Source organism: Hyalella azteca, unplaced genomic scaffold, assembly GCF_000764305.2.
Source record: "Hyalella azteca isolate HAZT.00-mixed unplaced genomic scaffold, Hazt_2.0.2 contig10835, whole genome shotgun sequence".
NCBI classification, from domain to species: domain Eukaryota; kingdom Metazoa; phylum Arthropoda; class Malacostraca; order Amphipoda; family Hyalellidae; genus Hyalella; species Hyalella azteca.
In genome coordinates, this window is record NW_025940854.1 from 18,871 (window position 1) to 37,956 (window position 19,086).

Below are 19,086 nucleotides of genomic sequence, written 5' to 3' on the forward strand. Positions count from 1 at the left end.
GACCTGAACTCGAGCAGAACGCTTGGTCCCGAGAAGGTGACGACCTGATGCTCTGTGCCGCACAGCGTAGCTATGAGGGCGCTGCTCGTCGAGGTGCCGGCATACAGAGCGATGTAGTTGCTGCTGCAGGACCTGAGTTATACAGCAATAATTTCACACATAACTAACAACAAACACACATAACAATAATTCAGACATAACAGCAATTCAGACATAAAAACAATTCAGACATAACAACAATTATTCAGACATAACTACAATTTCAGACGAACAGGAACTGTTCAAAATCTCCAAGAAAATGATCGCGATTTTCCTCATCTTTTATATTAATTTTAAGAATAGTTTCCCTAAAAACGTATCTTAAGATTTAATTCTATGTCAATTCACCCTGTAGGCAGGTCCATGACTGTAAAGCTCAGTGTTCCCGTAGCGGCAGCTGAGCGCATGGCGAAGAGATATTTACAGCGCGTGTGTAGTTGGCAGAAGCAAGCAGCAACAACACTAGGAACAGGCGAACACCGATGTGAAGATCCCATTGTGCTCTCACTGCAGATGATCTGATGATGAAGACGCTACTGTAATGATATCAGTAACATTAATATTTTAATTTTTATAATTTCCGTAATGCTATCATAAACTAAAAAATCCCCCTACTAAAGAGAGGAACATATTTCATATAAAAATCCATTGAAAAGAGTAAGATTTTGCAATCCCGATCAAAAACTATTCATGAAAACTATTCAAGGCAGAAGCACTGACCCAGAAGGCCGAGTGTGCAGAGGTCGCGAGTGTTCAGGCATTGGAGTGACAAAGGCGACGTCCGTGACAATGACACCGGACCGCTGACTGTGCCACGATATCATCCAGTCACGCTGTGGTCGCCCGCTCTGCTGAAGGCTGCACCGCCACAACAGATGCATGAGATAGCGATCGTGGAAATTATCGTTGAAAATTAATTATGATTGTTTGAATTTCCCTTTCTTTCTTTGAGCTTCTAATTAAGTACTGATTGTTAAAATTAATTAATTCTTTCTTATCGAGGCCATGATGATTCTTTTTTATCGAGGCCATGACGCTGAGCTGTTGTAGGTTTGATTATAATCAGTACTTGCATGAGTCTCAATATGACGATACTAGTGCACTGTTCCAAATATTCGACTGGTTCATCTCTAAGAAACTGAAACTGAAACTGAAGGGCCTCGAAAGATTAGATTTTTCTTTTACTCTACCGTTCAATTGGTGCTTAATCTAAAAAAAAGTTTATTGAAGAAGGCTGGCAAAGAGTCGGAAATTTAATAATCGATCACAGATCAGAGGTTGAAGATGAATGAATAAATTTGTGTAAAGTGTACGAGTAGAATAACATAACTGACAAAATTACTAGCAAGTCAAAAACGAGCAAGCACTCGTAACGTGCGAAAATACGTAAATAATATAAGTATGGTAAGATGCAAATGACGTACGAAAACAATTTCAAATGTCCCGCATTTTGAATTAATATAGTACGATAGCGTGCGACGTACGACAACAATTTCAAATAACCGGCACTCTGCCATAGTGATGTAATACGATGATTTACATACGATGTAAGGTAATAATTTAAAATGATAGGCAATTTGCCGTATTAACAGGTTAAGTGCGACACGACCCACTTGTGGGTTACAAGATATTTTTTCTGGACAAATTCCGCAATTTATTTTTTTTTTCATTTGCATTTTTCGGCGAAAATTTATGAAGATCAGATTTTGAAATATTTGAATTATATTTGAAATATTTTCCCCCTCATTAGATTTTGAAATATAGGGAAAATTTAGAATTTAATTTTGGCATTGGAACCTACGAATTTCCAATATATTTTTAATTATATGCCTTTCTATTTGCGGACTTGGTCGTTTTTTAGACCATCTGCCAACGTGTTAAACAATGTAAACTGTGAACACTGTACAATGTAAACTGTACACACTGTACAATGTAAACTGTACACAGTACAATGTAAGCAGTGCACATTATATAATGTTAAAAACTCACGTGACTGCGGCAGCGCTGTGGTCGGCGCGGTAGGTAAACTGTCGCCGTATGCCGCCCCCGCACACCTCACCCATGCCTTGCCAACCACCAGCGCGGGTGAAGGCCCCGATAGTTAGGTTCCAAGTGGTGCACGATCCTGCTAGCAGATTATTCCAGTAATGAAAAGATATTCGATTTTTTCAAACGATCCTGCTCGCAGATTATTCCAGTAATGAAAAGATATTAGTTTTTATTTAAAAACAATCCTGCTCGCAGATTATTCCAGTAATGTAAAGATATTCGATTTTTTCAAACGATCCTGCTCGCAGATTATTCCAGTAATGAAAAGATATTAGTTTTTATTTAAAAACAATCCTGCTCGCAGATTATTCCAGTAATGTAAAGATATTCGTTGTTTTTATTTAAAAACAATCCTGCTCGCAGATTATTCCAGTAATGAAAAGATATTAGTTTTTATTTAAAAACAATCCTGCTCGCAGATTATTCCAGTAATGAAAAGATATTAGTTGTTTTTATTTAAAAACGATCCTGCTCACAGATTGTTTTAGTAATGAAAATATATTAGTTGTTTTTATTTAAAAACGATCCTGCTCACAGATTATTTCAGTAATGAAAAGATATTCGTTGTTTTTATTTACAAGCATTAGGTGTATGGGATGGGATGCAAGAAGCAACGAAATTTTTGAAAAATTTGTTGTGTAGTAAATATGGGAAAAATGTGAAAACAGCATTACAGGTGCTGAAGATAATTAACTTGTATATCTATTTTTTTATCTTACATGAATTGATTAAAATTTGAAATATGTTTTGAAGTGACGAAAACATCGCAAAGTGAATACTCAATTTGAAATAGCGGCGAACATAACAAACAAATAATGACCTCAATCAGAGGTGTCATTAGACATATAGTTTAGATGAGCTTCAGCCCCCCTTAAATATTCATTAGCTCCCCGAACTAATTTTATGCTAAATTATTAAATATGTAATTATTTTTGTACATATCACTGTGAGTATTCGGATTTTTTTTTAATGCAGTAAACCTACGGTACTTCTTATGTTTGTTGTTATACTGTGCGTATACTAAAGATTTGTTAGCTGTTTGTGCAATAAAACGTTCGCTCAAATACTTTACATCACCTGGAGGCTTAGCATCCCCCATTCTTAAAACCAAGTGAATAATTAATGCCTTAAAACCAAGTGACGCCTAAGACATTTATTAATTAAGCTAATATCGGGCCAATCATTAATCTTCTGACCATTGGTGGGCGGCTGGACGATGACCGTAAGGACGACATCGATTGGTATTTCGATCACCCAAGGGCAGTTGGTGTGCAGGAATGTAGAGCTCGGTACGCTGTCATCCGAAGGAGGAACGAGCAAACCTGAGAAAATATTTTATATTTTTAAAATGAAATATTCCAGATATATTCTAAGGTATGTAAAGTGAAGTAAATACTTGATTGAAAGTATTGATTGATAAACAATAAGTCACGGAAAGTTTTAAATTCCACACTACTGTAGGTTCAGATCGCGTATTTTTCATTTAATAAAACGCCCCTAAACTTTGTTATCAATCAAACACAAGATTCTTGTTCAAACGCAAGAATTACACAAGAAAAAACTTAAACACAGGTTGGTTTAAAATATTTTTTACTCAAATTTCATTTCACTTATCAAAGTAATCTCATCTAACGCCATCTTTTTATTAAACACCTTGTGTCAGCGACAATCTCTTAATTTCTAGTTCAAAATGTATTGAAGTTTCTTAGAACTGTTGATTTGAAGTTGAACTGTTGAAGTATTGATTTCTTCAATATTATTTTCTCAACAATGATAATAAAACTAACCTGCAGGAGTGTTATGGAAGAGCTGACCACACACGGTAGGCGGGGGGAAGGCATATTCCAGGGTGAAGTTGAAGCCTGGGCTGAGCCACGAGTAGTGGCCGAGGTGATACCTCACTTCAACCCCTCCAGTCGAGCGCAACCGCATGGGTGGTAGCAGCTGACCCGAATTATAACATATTTTTGAATAAAAACTAAAACAAAACTAAAAAAACTAAATTTGTTTTTCGAAAAAAAACTAAAACAAGCGCAAATGAAGACAATTTTGGATTGCCAAAATTGTCAATCTTTTGAAAGAAAATTTTGGATAATAACGGAAAAATTTGTTAAATGGTTCACATTTTCAAGGAATCTATTATGCAATGTGCATGGAGTTAATTAATAAAGTCTGAAATAATTCAAGCCGATACGCAACATACAACGAAAATACAAAGTTTGTTCATTCATTATTTAGCAAACTAATTCTATTCCAAAAATTCCTTGAAAAATGTCAAATCCTGCGTCAGAAAGATATATGACCATAGCATTCGAAATTCAAAGAGAACTTGCATAGATTCAGCAATATTTTATATATCGAGTTACCTGCACGTCTCCACAGAGACACCCGATGATGCGCTGCAGTTTGGTGTCCAAGAAGAGCAGATGGTCGACCTGCGAGAGGGGTAACTGGGTGGGCTGACACTGGCACCCCTCGGAGCCACAATACGTGGCACAGTGACGTGATCCCCGCACTCCAGCCATGGCATGCAACTGTCATGAATTTCTCTGTATTGTTTTCTTTCGTATGGTCTTGCAAAGTATAATGGATCAAGGGTAAATAAATGAAGTTAATTTGACTTTAAGATCAAGGGTAAATAAATGGAATAATAAATGGACTAATGGATCAAGGGTAAATAATGAAGTTAATTGGATTGTAAGATACACTTGCATAATTTACGCCTGACAAAAATATTGGTTAAACTTTTGATATCCCATGCAAATACCGATAAAACAAAGGCATAGAGGAAGTCAAGATCGTGCTCGTGATTCTATGAGAGGATAAAAGATTAGTAATTATCTTCGTGTATAGCAGACTAACCACGAGAGTGAGTGACTGATTGACAGCGGGCACCATGAGGTAGCTGCACGACAAAGGACCTTCCATGTTCCAGAGCAGCGACGCTCCAGGCTGCTGGATTTTGCCCCTTGACGAGCTTGCGGCTCCGTAGAACATCACATCGCACGCGCTGTTAGGTTTCTTTGTTCCCGACATGTGTGCTGGTCGTTGATAGAGAACCATGTTTACATAAGCGATAGATAATACTATTTTACCTGAACCCTGCCAGTTTAGATTAAGACAGAACTTATTTGGTTTTAACATTTCTTTTCCAGTACAAGCCACAAACATTTATTGACATAATTGACATAAAGTGTTCAATTGGAAATAAATCAGATAAATTCCATAAACGAGAAGGGATTGACTCACAATTGTGGAACTGATAAGCCCCAGCCAGAAACTGACGATGAGGATCGGTCCCGGGACCGAACTTGAGGTGCACCTCCATGACGCTACCGGACGACGTGAACAATTCAGGCTGAAGAAAATTATCGTTTGCGTCTTTAGGTTCCCGTGTGACGGGACCACAAATGTGGCGCAGTAGGTTGTCTCCTGTCTCTCCGGCGATGCCGTCGTATATCGCAGCGTCTGAGGAGCATTTCCAGCCCCTGGAAACGAGTATTTTTTTAGATTACAAAGTAGATAAATAATAGGTAGTGCGTTCCAGGGAACCATTCCTTGATGCAAACAAATTAACAATAAATTATTGAGTCTCGTCGAATATACGGGTGAATACACACGAGGTACTGCTCCGTTTTAGATATGGAGAAACGCAGTATTTTTCTTTAAACATGATATGCTTAGAAATATAAATTTCTTATATTTATCAATGAAGGAGAGATGGTAATATACTCCATGAGGTTGACGAGTTGAAGATGATGCTCACCCGAGCTGATACTTGAAGAGGGAAATCTGAATAACTTCGTCTTGACTGCCAATGAACCGAAGGGTGCAATGTTTTACAGGATTATCAGGCGCTAAACCATCTTTGGTGTCCTCAGATGACTCCAGGTAAGTATCCAAAAATTTCAACTGTCTTCGCAGCTTGGTGCTCCGCGGAAAATTTATTCCATTCGAAATGTAGGACTCACCGCTGTCAAAAACATTACCTACCGAAACATTTTTATAAGAAACTTTATATGGAATTTCCACGGAATGACGATTTTTCCTTTTCTTCTTCTTCGGTGGCATCGTTGATAACGGAGCTTCAGTTTTGACAGAATAAGTTAGTGGCGTAGGTGAGTGTGGGATGTACGTTGATGTATCGAAGTTGCCGCTCGACGATTCATTGCCCCAGAACACGCGCACACATTCACTCGGGGCACGAGAGTTGGCACCGTTCAGATCACCTAAGCAGGAAATCTTTGTAACTATCAAAATTAATGCTAAAGATAATATTAAATCTGCTTTGCTACATAATTTATAATGCAAAATAGTATATAGAAAACTCCTGGAAATTATATTGTAAAAAATATAACTTAGTACTCACTACGGTGAGTGACAGAGGGCTCATTTTCGCGTCGACGAAAACTTGAGGTCACGGACGGACGGACAGACAGACAGACGGACATGGCAAGCACAATAGTGCATTTTTTCCATAAATGAGAAAATGCGCTAAAAAGNCATTTTTGTTATTCACGTTAAACGAAGTAACTATGAGTAAAGTCTAGATTCACAGATGTGCAAGATTTCCAAGAAAATGATCGCAATTTTCCACATGTATAACATCAATTTGAAGAATACTGTTCCTAAAAACGGATTTTAAGATTAATTCTATGCAATTCACCCTGTAGGCAGGTCCATGACTGTAAAGCTCAGTGTTCCCGTAGCGGCAGCTGAGCGCATGGCGAAGAGATATTTACAGCGCGTGTGTGGCGGGTAGAGACCAGGGTGCCCGGGAGACGTTAGGTGGCATGGGCGCTCCGATGTGCAGTGGATGTCTTCGTACAGCCAGTCGCACGCTGCAGGATAAAGTTTCTCCGGTAAGATTTAACATAAAACAAAAAAAAAAACAAATAGAGTTAAAATGTAGCAAACGGACGCTCGGATGTGCAATGGATGTCTTCGTACAGCCAGTCACACGCTGCAGGATAAAGTATCTCAGGTAAGATTTATAAAAAAAAAATAGAGTTAAAATGTAGCAAATGCAAATCATCTACCTACTGTAGTTCCCATAGTTACAGGTGACTGTTAATAGAAATTTTATTGCTTGCGGATGTATGAAGCTTCATCGATAAGCTTTAAAGTCTAACCCAATTGAAGTCACAGAGTAGCATATACAAAACTGTCAACCTATTTCCCCAATTATACATGATTGTTACCCCGTCAGTTCAGTGAATTAAAAAATTACGCACTGATTATAATACACTGATAAATTGAAAAATACATGGCTACAATAATTATTAATAGAAATGATCAGAACACATATATATGAGCCACTAACTTGTATACTGGACTCGGGACCCAACTACGATGATCAGGTTAAGCTCCATTAAACTTCCAGTTACAGTATATGGTGTGAAGAACTGCTTGGATTGCCGTTATCAGTAGAATTTGTAATATTCATTAAGACTGTTTTTGTGGTTACAGAGTGATTGAATTTTTTCATATAAGGTCAATGGAGAAAATTACATGGAAATCTCAATGTTCAGAAACAAGGCTTCAATCCCTTATCGACATATTCTGTTTTTCGATCAGATAAAAACATAAGATATTTTCGATGTTATATCGGTCAACAGTCATCGAGATAGGAACTGAAAAAAAATTATTTGTATTTGCAGATTGCGGCTGGTTCTTGTAGACTTCATAAATCCACTTACATAGGTGAAATATTGAAAACAAAGTGTACTTCAAGCTAGATATGTCATCGAGTTAATTCATTCATACTTATTCCGTTTCTATCATAAAGCAAGTTAGGTCCTTCCCGCTCTTTCCTTTATCATTGAAAATGTACGTCAATGTTTGGTCCATTTCGCCTAGCAAGTTTTCATCATTAAAAATGTTAGCTCATTCCCACTCAGTCCATTTTCATCATAGAAAATATTAGGTCCATCTAACTACGTCTCCTTGAACTCATATCACAGAACAACTTAAAGTCCTCTCCAATCTGTCTTTTACCTTCACTGAACATTGGTCATCTATATACCCACACGGTCCATTTCTTTAATTGAACATGTTTTCAATTTCAATGGTTTTTTCCACTACGCCCAGCTGTATAATGAAGAAATTTAAATCTTTTCCGCTCAGTTCATTTATATCATTGAACAATGAACATGCCAGGTCCTATTCACTCATGACCATCACTGAACAGTGAACGTGCTAGGGCCAACCCGCAGATCACGTTATAGGAGCCGTCGGCTTGGTCGCCAGTCAATGTCCCATGACGCACAGGGAAGAAGATTAGATATTTACTTTGATAGTTGATGACGCGGAGAAATGGGGTTTCAAAAGGGTCGAGTCAGCAATATGTTAGTAGAGTATAGTTTTCTTACAAGTGGCCATGAAATTCGTAAATGTTTTTTCTAGGTCGATTCAAAATTTTCGTACCGGATGCTGACCGAACAATTCAGCACTCAGATGGAAGCGGCAGACTTGAGATATGCTGTCATTGGCTCTATGAATTAGGCACTAAATTAGGGTAAATATAAAAGAAAACGCGAAGAGTGAAGAAGTAATTATTATTGACCTGAACTCGAGCAGAACGCTTGGTCCTGAGAAGGTGACGACCTGATGCTCTGATTTTAACAAGTAACAACAATGATGACAAATTCACGCTAATGTTATGTTACACTCAGACTGTTATGCATGCTGACTTATCATGTACATGGAATATAAAAATAATTATTTTTGACCTGAACTCGAGCAGAACGCTTGGTCCTGAGAAGGTGACGACCTGATGCTAGTATTTTAACTAGTAACAACAATGATGACAAATTCATGATAATGTTATGTTGCATTCAGACTGTTATGCGTGACTCATCATGTACATGAAATATAAAGGTAATTATTATTGACCTGAACTCGAGCAATACGCTTGGTCCCGAGAAGGTGACGACCTGATGCTCTGTGCCGCACAGCGTTGCTATGAGGGCGCTGCTCGTCGAGGTGCCGGCATACAGCGCGATGTAGTTGCTGCTACAGGACCTGCTTTATACAGCAATAATTTCAAACTTAACTCACCGATTGTTCGTGAAAATAAATCTTTAACTAGATAAATGTGTAATGATTATTGCTACAAACAAGCAAATTATAAAGTAATAATTTACGTGTTAAAGAATAAATTTAGACAGTATTTAATCGATGTTAACAGACGCAAAAGATAAAAATATAAGGTAAAAATCAACTGTCCATATACCGTATCGTCGCTGACTTTAATGAAGACTAACTTATACACATTTTTGTTATTCACGTTAAACGAAGTAACTATGAGTAAAGTCTAGATTCACAGATGTGCAAGATTTCCAAGAAAATGATCGCAATTTTCCACATGTATAACATCAATTTGAAGAATACTGTTCCTAAAAACGGATTTTAAGATTAATTCTATGCAATTCACCCTGTAGGCAGGTCCATGACTGTAAAGCTCAGTGTTCCCGTAGCGGCAGCTGAGCGCATGGCGAAGAGATATTTACAGCGCGTGTGGGGCGGGTAGAGACCAGGGTGCCCGGGGGATGTTAGGTGGCACGGACGCTCGGATGTGCAGTGGATGTCTTCGTACAGCCAGTCGCACGCTGCAGGATCAAGTTTCATCGGATTTATATTACAAAAAAAGAGTTAAAATGTAATAAATGCAAATCTGTCAACCACAATTATAGGTGATTGTTTCTAGAAACGTTATCGCATTCGGATGTATGAAGTTTCACAGATAAGCTTAAAAGTCAAAAACCCAAATAGATTTATAAAAGTAGCAAATGCAAAACTGTCAACCTATTTCCCCCAATTATTGATTATTGTTAACCAAGTTCAGATAAAAGAATGAAAAAATTACACACTTATTATGATACACTGAGAAATTGAAAAATACATGGCTCCANCACTGCTACAATTCTGCTGTGCCTAACCGCCCGGCCTCCTTGCCGATTCTGACCAGAAACTGGCGAACAGAGCTGGGATCGAACCCGCGCCTCTCTGCTCCAATCCTGGTACTCTGAACTTTAACCATTGGGCCATGTCATGATTAATACCTGTATATGACGGTTGCACGGCCGGTATCGCTGAAGATGACGGCTGGCGGATGAAGACGCTGGTCTTGTCCGCAGATTTTGACGGCGGTGTGACCATCAGGGCGGTGGACGTCTTCTAAGCGACGTCCGTCTTCAGGAACGTTGAGCTCTGCGTCGCCCCCGAGCTCTTCTCGCAGACGACGTTCTCCGTCAGACAGCTCGACGTAGCCTCCTCTACATCTGGTAGACAGGATACCAAAATAATCAATACCAAAATTAAATTGAATTAGATAAGAAAACTTGGATAATCTTAGGTTTTAGATAATCTTTGATAGATTAGATTAGATTAGAAATCTTAAATTTAAAGTAATAATAATTAATTAATGATTGTGATTTCTACAGGGATAATTTAGTAATTTTTCAAGTAATTTTGCATTCATGCGAATGAAATAAAAATGACGGGAAATATTAATAATTGTCTTTGTTAGGATATGATATGGAAGAGTTGGAAAAGATTTTATTATGCAAAGAGTTACTAAGGGTGGAAGTGCATAAGTTTCAAGAACTGCAAAGATTAGAATCACAATGCAAAAAGATTGACAGGGTGAACTGATCCGACTTCTTCAAATACTGTTCGAAAGTAAGTTATTTCAATTACTACGCAATATTTTAGATCACTGTTCACCGTGAATTATTGCAAAATTATATTCCGTATATAATTCCACTCCAGAGTTGGTTAAGTCCGAGTCTGGCTGTGCTTGCAGGCGAATGCTGCAACAGGTCGAAAATTAGGAATTAATTAATTAAGAAAAATTGGCGAAAATTCGAAATTCACCATTTGAATATTTTTTTTATAAAATTGTCACGAAATTTCTTGATTAATGTTATCGGTTTTTAGCAGTATATGTTGTTATAAAACCCTTAGTTTTTGCTTTCAACGACTCAATGCTGATGGTAGAAATGAAAAAAAACCTTGAAAATGTGTATTAACATCAGATAAAGCAATTGCTCACGCGGTGCCGTTGATGGATGACCCGACATGGATGAGCCTGTGCAGCTGGATCTCAACCCTGTGTCCAGGAGGGGCGCTCAAAGAGTACCAGCAGAGGAGGGGGGGCGTGAGGTCAGCGGGGGGCGACAACGACCCCCCGAGGGTGCCTGCACTCACACTCAGCAACCCTCCGTCGATGGTCACGTTGCACACTGCGGTGCACAGCACAATGCACAAAATTGAATGAAATACAAAACGATGCATGCTTTTTGGTGAAAAAGATGACAATATATACAGATTATGTGTCCATTTCGATTATATTATTATTTGTAACGTTGGCGATAACGATATTGTCACTCGCAGTTGGCCGTCGATGGTCACATTGCAAACTGCGGTGCACAGCATATTATACATAAATGAATGAACTACAAAACGATGCATGCTTTTTAATGAAAAAGATACAATATATGCAGATTATGTTGCCATTTCAATTATACATTGCATACTGCGGTGCACAGCACAATACACAGAAATGAATGAACTACAAAACGATGAATGCTTTTTGATGAAAAAGATGAGAATATATACAGATTATGTGTCCATTTCGATTATATATATATATATATCATCGGTGGTAACGTTGGCGCAAACGATATTGTCACTAGCAGTAGGAATCTTTAGGTAAAACTTTATGAACATTGTAATTTGCAGAGATCACGACGCTTTAAGATTCGGTTCCAAGAGATCCTGGCTTAGAAAATTCCTGTAAAACAAGCTGTTGAACCGACGCAACCATAGTTGTGCAAGTGATGTTGTTTACTTTTGTTGCAGTGATGTTGCAGACCGCACTGTGCGCAACGATGCGGGTTGCTGACACCACACGGGCACGCAACGCGCGGGACGCAACAGGCGCATCCTCGGCCGTTGCTGACATCGGGCGTATCTCGTGAGGCCCCGTCAGGAGACGTGCAGTGACAGCCTGTTGCTGACACCGTCCATAGGTCTATCTGGTCTGTAGACGAGGTATATATGTCACACGGACACAGGTCTATGTCTATTTGGTCTGTAAGACGAGCTATATATGTCACACAGACACAGGTCTATGTCTATTTGGTCTGTAAGACGAGCTATATATGTCACACAGACACAGGTCTATGTCTATTTGGTCTGTAAGACGAGCTATATATGTCACACGCACACAGGTCTATGTCTATCTGGTCTGTAAGACGAGCTATATATGTCACACTGACACAGGTCTATGTCTATCTGGTCTGTAAGACGAGCTATATATGTCACACTGACACAGGTCTATGTCTATCTGGTCTGTAAGACGAGCTATATATGTCGAATGAATAAGCACATGAAAAAGCACAGACTGCATTGAATAAGGAATTTTGAGCACATTTTGATATAATTATTGTTTTGAATGATGACCAACTGCAAATGATGAAAACAGCAATTGGAAATCAGTAAAGTAATTGTGTGACATGAACCAAATCAGAACTGACAAGCTATTAGCTGTATATTTTCGCAATAGAATTCACTCATTTTTACACGCATAATGCTTATCAATAAATCACGATATTTTCAGCTCTTAAAAACACGTCCCAACTTCACTCTGCTTCGGAAGTTTAAGTGCATTCTATTAACAGCAATCACTCCCATGATAAAAGGAGAGCTCGCTAATTTCGAGTCGATTAGCATCCGCTCAGCCAATCTTGAATTGGAGAAGCTTCTATATAAGCAGCTTTGCATATCGAAGAGCTTGCAGCACTTCTTGCCTGAATATAAAGGCTCAAGAATTGGCCATGAGAACAGGTAAATAAGGTGAATAAATGCAAATTTTGTAAATAAAAAATACGAGGTATTGGTAATATGAGATGGAGGTAATGAAGCAGGAAAGAGGAGGTAATATATTTATTTATAATAATTTTGAAATCATCGAAGACTAAAAAGGAAATGACATGAAAATGAGATCGTTCTTGAGCTCCGCGAAAAAATTATAAATTTATAATATATTTTCAATTGAGAGAAATAAATACTTTGTCTTTGAATTTTTTAACCAATGTGCTTGAAATGATTTTGAGTAGACAATGCTTCCGCATTTATCATTACCATAATTTTTCTTCATGTTGTGAAATAAATAAAAGATTTCGACATAGATCTCACTTCAACTTCCAAACAACTTTCAAACAACTCCTAAATGCCAGAATAGGCGAATATTCACATTGTTTTAGTAGTGGGCGTTCGTTTAGAGCCCTGAACTGAGCCTGCTGGTTCACTAAAACGTCAGTGTGCGTTCGTTTAGAGCCCTGAACTGAGCCTGCTGGTTCACTACAACGTTAGTGGGCGTTCGTTTAGAGCCCTGAACTGAGCCTGCTGGTTCACTAAAACGTTAGTGGGCGTTCGTTTACTGCCCTGAACTGAGCCTGCTGGTTCACTAACACGTCCTCACAATTAAAAAGTATATCAGATGCATTAATGTCTAACACTAGGGAACCATGAAGGTAGCCAAAAACAAAATACGTTTATAAAATCGTAAAAATAATTAACGTGCGAACAGAATTGGAAACGCATTATGGTGCAATATTAATCTGGCTTTCCACGTAATGAGGATCTTTCAAACCTCCGTTGGGCCAGTTGAATTGACCATTTGGGTTCTGTGTCTGAACTTGTAAATAATTATGATTAGATAAGCCTGTTAGTGAATTGAAATGGAAGCTTTATTCTAATAATTATGATGCCTATAAATGTGCCTCATAAATCCGAAATGGTAGGTATTTAGATCAAAGGTTGTTTCATCCATCCATTTGATATTAATGAAAATCTTTAAAACTGCGAAAAAGAGCGACTAATGCTACCTAGATTGAATACATACATTGAGATAGGGATTAATTCACTTTGAAATTTCATCATTTTCATCATTTGAAATTTGAAAAATTAATCATTTTTCGTTGAAATATTTACCAGAAGATGATGGTAGAATTGGTGTCCAGACGATGTCAGCGGAGGCCCCAGTCGCCGAAAGGATAACGGTCGGCAGAAGGTAAGTCCAAAATAACGCGTCTACGCTCGCACCGACAGCCATGAGAAGCGTGGACACTGTAATGCACCTCTGCCGCGAGCCGATGAGACTGCAAGAAAATTGTAAAAACAAAGTTGTAGAAAATCAGAGATAGATAATCGGTCAGCATTGATTGGCTAGTATTTACAATATATAAAAATATGTTGTCTTCGGAAGTTGTGTAAAAATCACAGTGAAACATTGGGGTTTTATTGGAATTTCGTATTGGAATTAGATTGGATAAAGTTTTGAAATTGGGAATAGCCGCCTGAACCATTTTGCGTAATTCAGAGTTTCATAGTCTTATTAGTCAATTAAATTTTGAGTAGCTTTACCTTAAAATTTGTTGCCCTGGCAAGAGTTTCGAGAATTTGTTAAAAAAATGGCAGATTGCTACACATGAATGTTTATAACCGTTATACCGATACCCGGTTGACTGTTGCTAAACTGTTAACCTTAAACATAATGTTGAACCTGTACATCGAAATAGAAAAGCAAATATTCACAAATAATGTATAAAACGGATCTAATGAAAAAAAGTTATGTAATGTTGAACCTGTACATCGAATTAGAAAAGCTAATATTCACAAATATTCACATTTAATTTATAAAGCGGATCTAATAAAGCAAAAAATTATGGGCCAAGAATAATTGATGACAAGTCCGCGCACTGAGAATTTCATCAGAGGACGAGAGCTCGCATTGATCGTGCTCTGTGCTGCACTTGACCCGCAGTTGTAAGTGGATTATGTGCTACAGAACACAAGAAATGTATAATTAGAGGACAAATAGTGCTGCATCATGCAATACCTGCTCTTTTACGTGTGAGACGAGCATTAAACAGTCGTGTTGTTGAATTGAATTAATATTGCATGCGATATAGCGACCAATTATATATACGTAGCAGACAAGCGGACGTTGCCTATACGCTGCATCACGCAATACTTGTTCTCTTAAGAGTCAGGCAGGCATTAAACATGGGTGTTATTAAATTGAATTTACACTGCACGCGATATATTAGGATTTGCCTCCGCAGAGCGACCAATTAATTATTATACAAGCGCAATTTACATCAAAATTTTCTATACGTCGTAACTGAATTCGCACTGAGAAATAACGGTGGCCTTAACAGATAAGCAGTCAACTGTGAAGTGAGTCAATAAACCCTGGGATATAAAGCATTCACTTCAAGGCCCGCTCAGCTGATAACGCAAAATTAAGGTATCACAATGACCGACCCGCCAATATTGCGGCAGCAAGAAATTAATGTAGAAAATAATTCTGCAATATCGTACTCTGTATCAAGGAGACGCAAGGTACGTTCTTATTTAAAATAAGTTGCTTCATTTGCACAATCAATGAAGAGAATACCATCGAACTAAATTATACTCGTATAAGTGAGTGGCGTTTTATCCAATTAGTGATACATTTGCAGCCCTTGTTTGGGCCGTATATACTGCCCTAGTTGCTCCCCGGACATGCTTGTACAAATGTTACATGCATAGAGCGAGTCACTATTTAGACAATATGATCCGTTCATTTGTCTGAGTCCATAAATCATTATTAAAACTGAAGAGAGAGATGCAAAATTTTTATTTCCCAGCATTTAATTATTAACGAGTGTGCGCTCCAGAGATTATTGTCATTGATAATTATTGTCTTGAAAATGTGAGTTCTATTAAAGACAATAATTGTTGCCTTCTTTAGCGCGAAGAAGAGGCGCAAGCGTCACTGCACGCGATATATGCACTGCCAAGTGATTAGTAAATGCCAACCTCACAGCCGCAGTCTGCCATCCCATTAGCGAGTCGCTCCACAAGCAGAGTGGCCCCAATTAAGCAATTAATGAGGCTGCAGCTCATTAGCATTACTGCATCAGGCTTTGGTAACCTCCTTATATGCAAGCGATGCTGCAAAGGTCTTCAGAGTGGCGTCAAGCCAGAGTGTCGGAAGCTATATTCTAGCAAGCAATGAACATTTCTAAAGCATATAATATGCAGGGAAAATATCAAAGCAACTTAAACGCAATAATGATGAAGCTTGGAATGGAAATTTAGAGATAATGATGTGAGAACTTTTTTTTCGTTTTAATATCACTTTGCTTGGCAACTCATTCGTCATTATTTCTCATCAAAGAAGGACATGACATCACATTTCTTTCATTTGATAAAAACCACCTGGTTTTATACTAAAATATCGTGTAAAATACGTAAAAAAAATCTATTCCATGTAAAAGCCATTTTAATCTTGGTTTTCTCGAACACTATAAAACAGCATCTACAACGAACGTATTGTAAAAAGCTGTTTTCTGCGTAGTTGATATTCGAGCGAAAAAATTCACATTTATGTAACAGGAGTCACGTCAATGTTGTGTTGTGTCCCACAGGAGCAGAACTTCTTGTAACAAATGCAGAGGCGGCAGCAGGCGTTTCGCTTCAGCTTACAGGTCTCATGGACTCCCTGGAGCAAAGAGCGTCAAGTGGCTTGCCGGAACGACAGGCTCACGACTCCAGGGCGACCCGACCACTCCAAGTCTGCTCGGGACGGTCCCAACTCTGCTCTGGACGGTCCCAACTCTGCTCGGGATGGTCCCAAGTCTGCTCGGGACAGTCCCAACTCTGCTTGGGATGGTCCCAAGTCTGCTCGGGACGGTCCCAACTCTGCTCGGGACGGTCCCAAGTTCGCTCGAGACAGTCCCAAGTTCGCTCGGGACGGTCCAAGTCTGCTCGAGACGGTCCCAACTCTGCTTGGGATGGTCCCAAGTCTGCTCGGGACGGTCCCAAGATAGAAGCCGCTGTTCCAGACGACGTTTCTTCAGACATTTTAAAAATGGCTGTCACGTTCGACCTTAATTTCTGGCTGTTCTTGAGTGGGATCAAAGTAACTTGAACGAAAGTTTTGTTTATATGGAAGTGAATTTAGGAATAATCTCTCATTTCTGTGATGAAGGAAATTGATGAACTGTGTGAACATTGCGAAATTTTTGGGGTGTGGAAGATGTATTGGGACTATACAACAAAAAAATATGTTTTCTCAATAATTGTGTAGAGAATTGTTCGTCTAGAGCATGACAATCACCTGAACAATAGGCTCCGAGTCTAAAACATTTATTCTGCGAGTTGAACAGCCTCAACAATGGATGATCATAGATAGAAAAAATATAACTCAGTACTCACTGCAGTGAGTGACAGAGAGCGCATTTTCTCATCGACGAAAACGTGAAGTCACGGATGGACAGACAGACAGACATGGCGAGCACAATAGTGCATTTTTTCCAGATATGAGGAAATGCACCAAAAAAAAAAGATTTGAAAGATAGAGGATCAAATTCATCTCCACGCATGGCCATTAGACGGAAAAAATTCAAAGTTTCGTATAATAATAAGACGAAACATATATCCTACAGTCCAATATTATTCCTACAATATATTTTTATTTATTGCTTATTTTTTACTTAAGCTATCAAAATTGATTAATTTGTTCATAAGACGCAAGCATCTGATTTACAACAAAACTTTTCAACACGTTTCCCGAGCTGAAAGGCCACTGGCAGCTGCGAGTGTTAGAATTTAAAGTTACATTCCAGAATTATTCATTGGACCTTTCAGCCAGAATTTCGGAACATTGGTTCCTGCAAGAAACCGCTTCACCAAGCCAAATCAAAACTTGGAAATTGGTTTACTGAAATGCAAATGCACTGATTTTTAATCGATGATATGGATTTGAATGTGAAAATGATTTAATTGTCAAATAAGGTTCATTATAAATGTTTCCAGAAGCTAACATGGCCAAGTTACGACGCCAAAGTTTTTGGCTATGAAGGTGTTCGCCTCTCGTAAAACTGATTTAAAACTGATTTACCTCAACGATTTCTCTGACCTCTAACTACGATGATCAGGTTAAGCTCCATTAAACTTCCAGTTACAGTATATGGTGTGAAGAACTGCTTGGATTGCCGTTATCAGTAGAATTTGTAATACCTATTCGTTAAAACTGTTTTTGCGGTACATAGTGATTGATTTTTTTCATATGAGGTCAATCGCAAGTTAAGGAGAAAATTACATGGAAATATCAATGTTGAGAAACAATTCCCTTATCGACATATACTGTTTTTCGATCAGATAAAAACAAAAGATATTTTCGATATGTTATACTCATACGCTCAACGGTCATCGAGATAGGGACTACAAAAAATTATTTGTACGGGCAGATTGTGGCTTGCACTAATGTATTGTAGAGTTCATGCTAGTATTACATAGGTAAAATATTGAAAACAAAATGTACTTCGAATTTAGATATGCCACTGAGTTAATTCATTCCTACTCAGTTCGTTTCAATCATAAAGCAAGTTAGGTCTCTCCCGCTCTTTCCTTTGTCGTTGAAAATGTTTGGTCCTTTTCGCCTCGGAAGTTTTCATCATCGAAAATGTTAGGTCTTTCTCACTATTTCTCTTTGAACTCGTATCACAGAACAACTTAAATCCTCTCCACTCAGTCTTTTACCTTCACTGAACATCGGTCATCTACATATCCACCCGGTCCATTTCTTTAATTGAACACGTTTTCAATTTCAATGATTTTTTCCACTACGCCCGGTTAAATGAAGAAATTTAAATATTCTCCGTTCAGTTCATTTCTATCATTGAACAATGAACATGCTAGGTCCCATTCACTCATGACCATCACTGAACAGTGAACGTGCTACGTCCTCTCCACTCATAACCATCACTGAACAGTGAACGTGCTACGTCCTCTCCACTCATAACCATCACTGAACAGTGAACGTGTTACGTCGTCTCCACTCATGACCATCACTGAACAGTGAACGTGCTACGTCCTCTCCACTCATAACCATCACTGAACCGTGAACGTGCTACGTCCTCTCCACTCAACCATCACTGA

At 38.5% G+C, this 19,086-nt stretch overlaps 2 protein-coding genes across 2 annotated transcripts in view; one reads left to right on the forward strand and one right to left on the reverse strand.

Annotated features, from left to right (window-relative positions):
• Positions 1-2,024: 2,024 nt before the first annotated feature.
• On the reverse strand, positions 2,025-14,245 carry LOC108682399. The gene is made up of 16 exons (XM_047882598.1): positions 14,089-14,245; positions 11,942-12,133; positions 11,144-11,333; positions 10,152-10,370; positions 9,809-9,837; positions 9,524-9,698; positions 8,983-9,111; positions 8,526-8,581; positions 6,831-6,929; positions 5,855-6,317; positions 5,338-5,576; positions 4,951-5,129; positions 4,455-4,622; positions 3,876-4,032; positions 3,285-3,410; positions 2,025-2,164 (listed from the first exon to the last, which is right to left on the reverse strand). Exons 1-16 carry the CDS (start codon positions 14,207-14,209, stop codon positions 2,025-2,027), a joined length of 2,682 nt encoding a protein of 893 aa, XP_047738554.1. The 5' UTR covers positions 14,210-14,245.
• A 2,347-nt stretch (positions 14,246-16,592) lies between these two features.
• LOC108682400 overlaps positions 16,593-19,086 on the forward strand; it is a 58,543-nt gene continuing 56,049 nt past the window's right edge. Inside the window, exon 1 of the mRNA XM_047882599.1 lies at positions 16,593-16,947. Coding sequence (XP_047738555.1) covers positions 16,593-16,947 — 355 coding nt within the window. The remainder of the gene's footprint in view (positions 16,948-19,086) is intronic.

Bases quoted from the DNA above. Each gene is read 5' to 3' on its own strand.
- LOC108682399 (XM_047882598.1), bottom strand. From the start codon at position 14,209: ATGGCTGTCGGTGCGAGCGTAGACGCGTTATTTTGGACTTACCTTCTG. The intron at 11,334-11,941 runs GTAAACAACATC...TGTGCACCGCAG, and splicing joins GCAACATCACTGCAACAAAA to TGTGCAACGTGACCATCGAC. The intron at 5,130-5,337 runs GTGAGTCAATCC...ATCAACGACCAG, and splicing joins GGCTTATCAGTTCCACAATT to CACACATGTCGGGAACAAAG.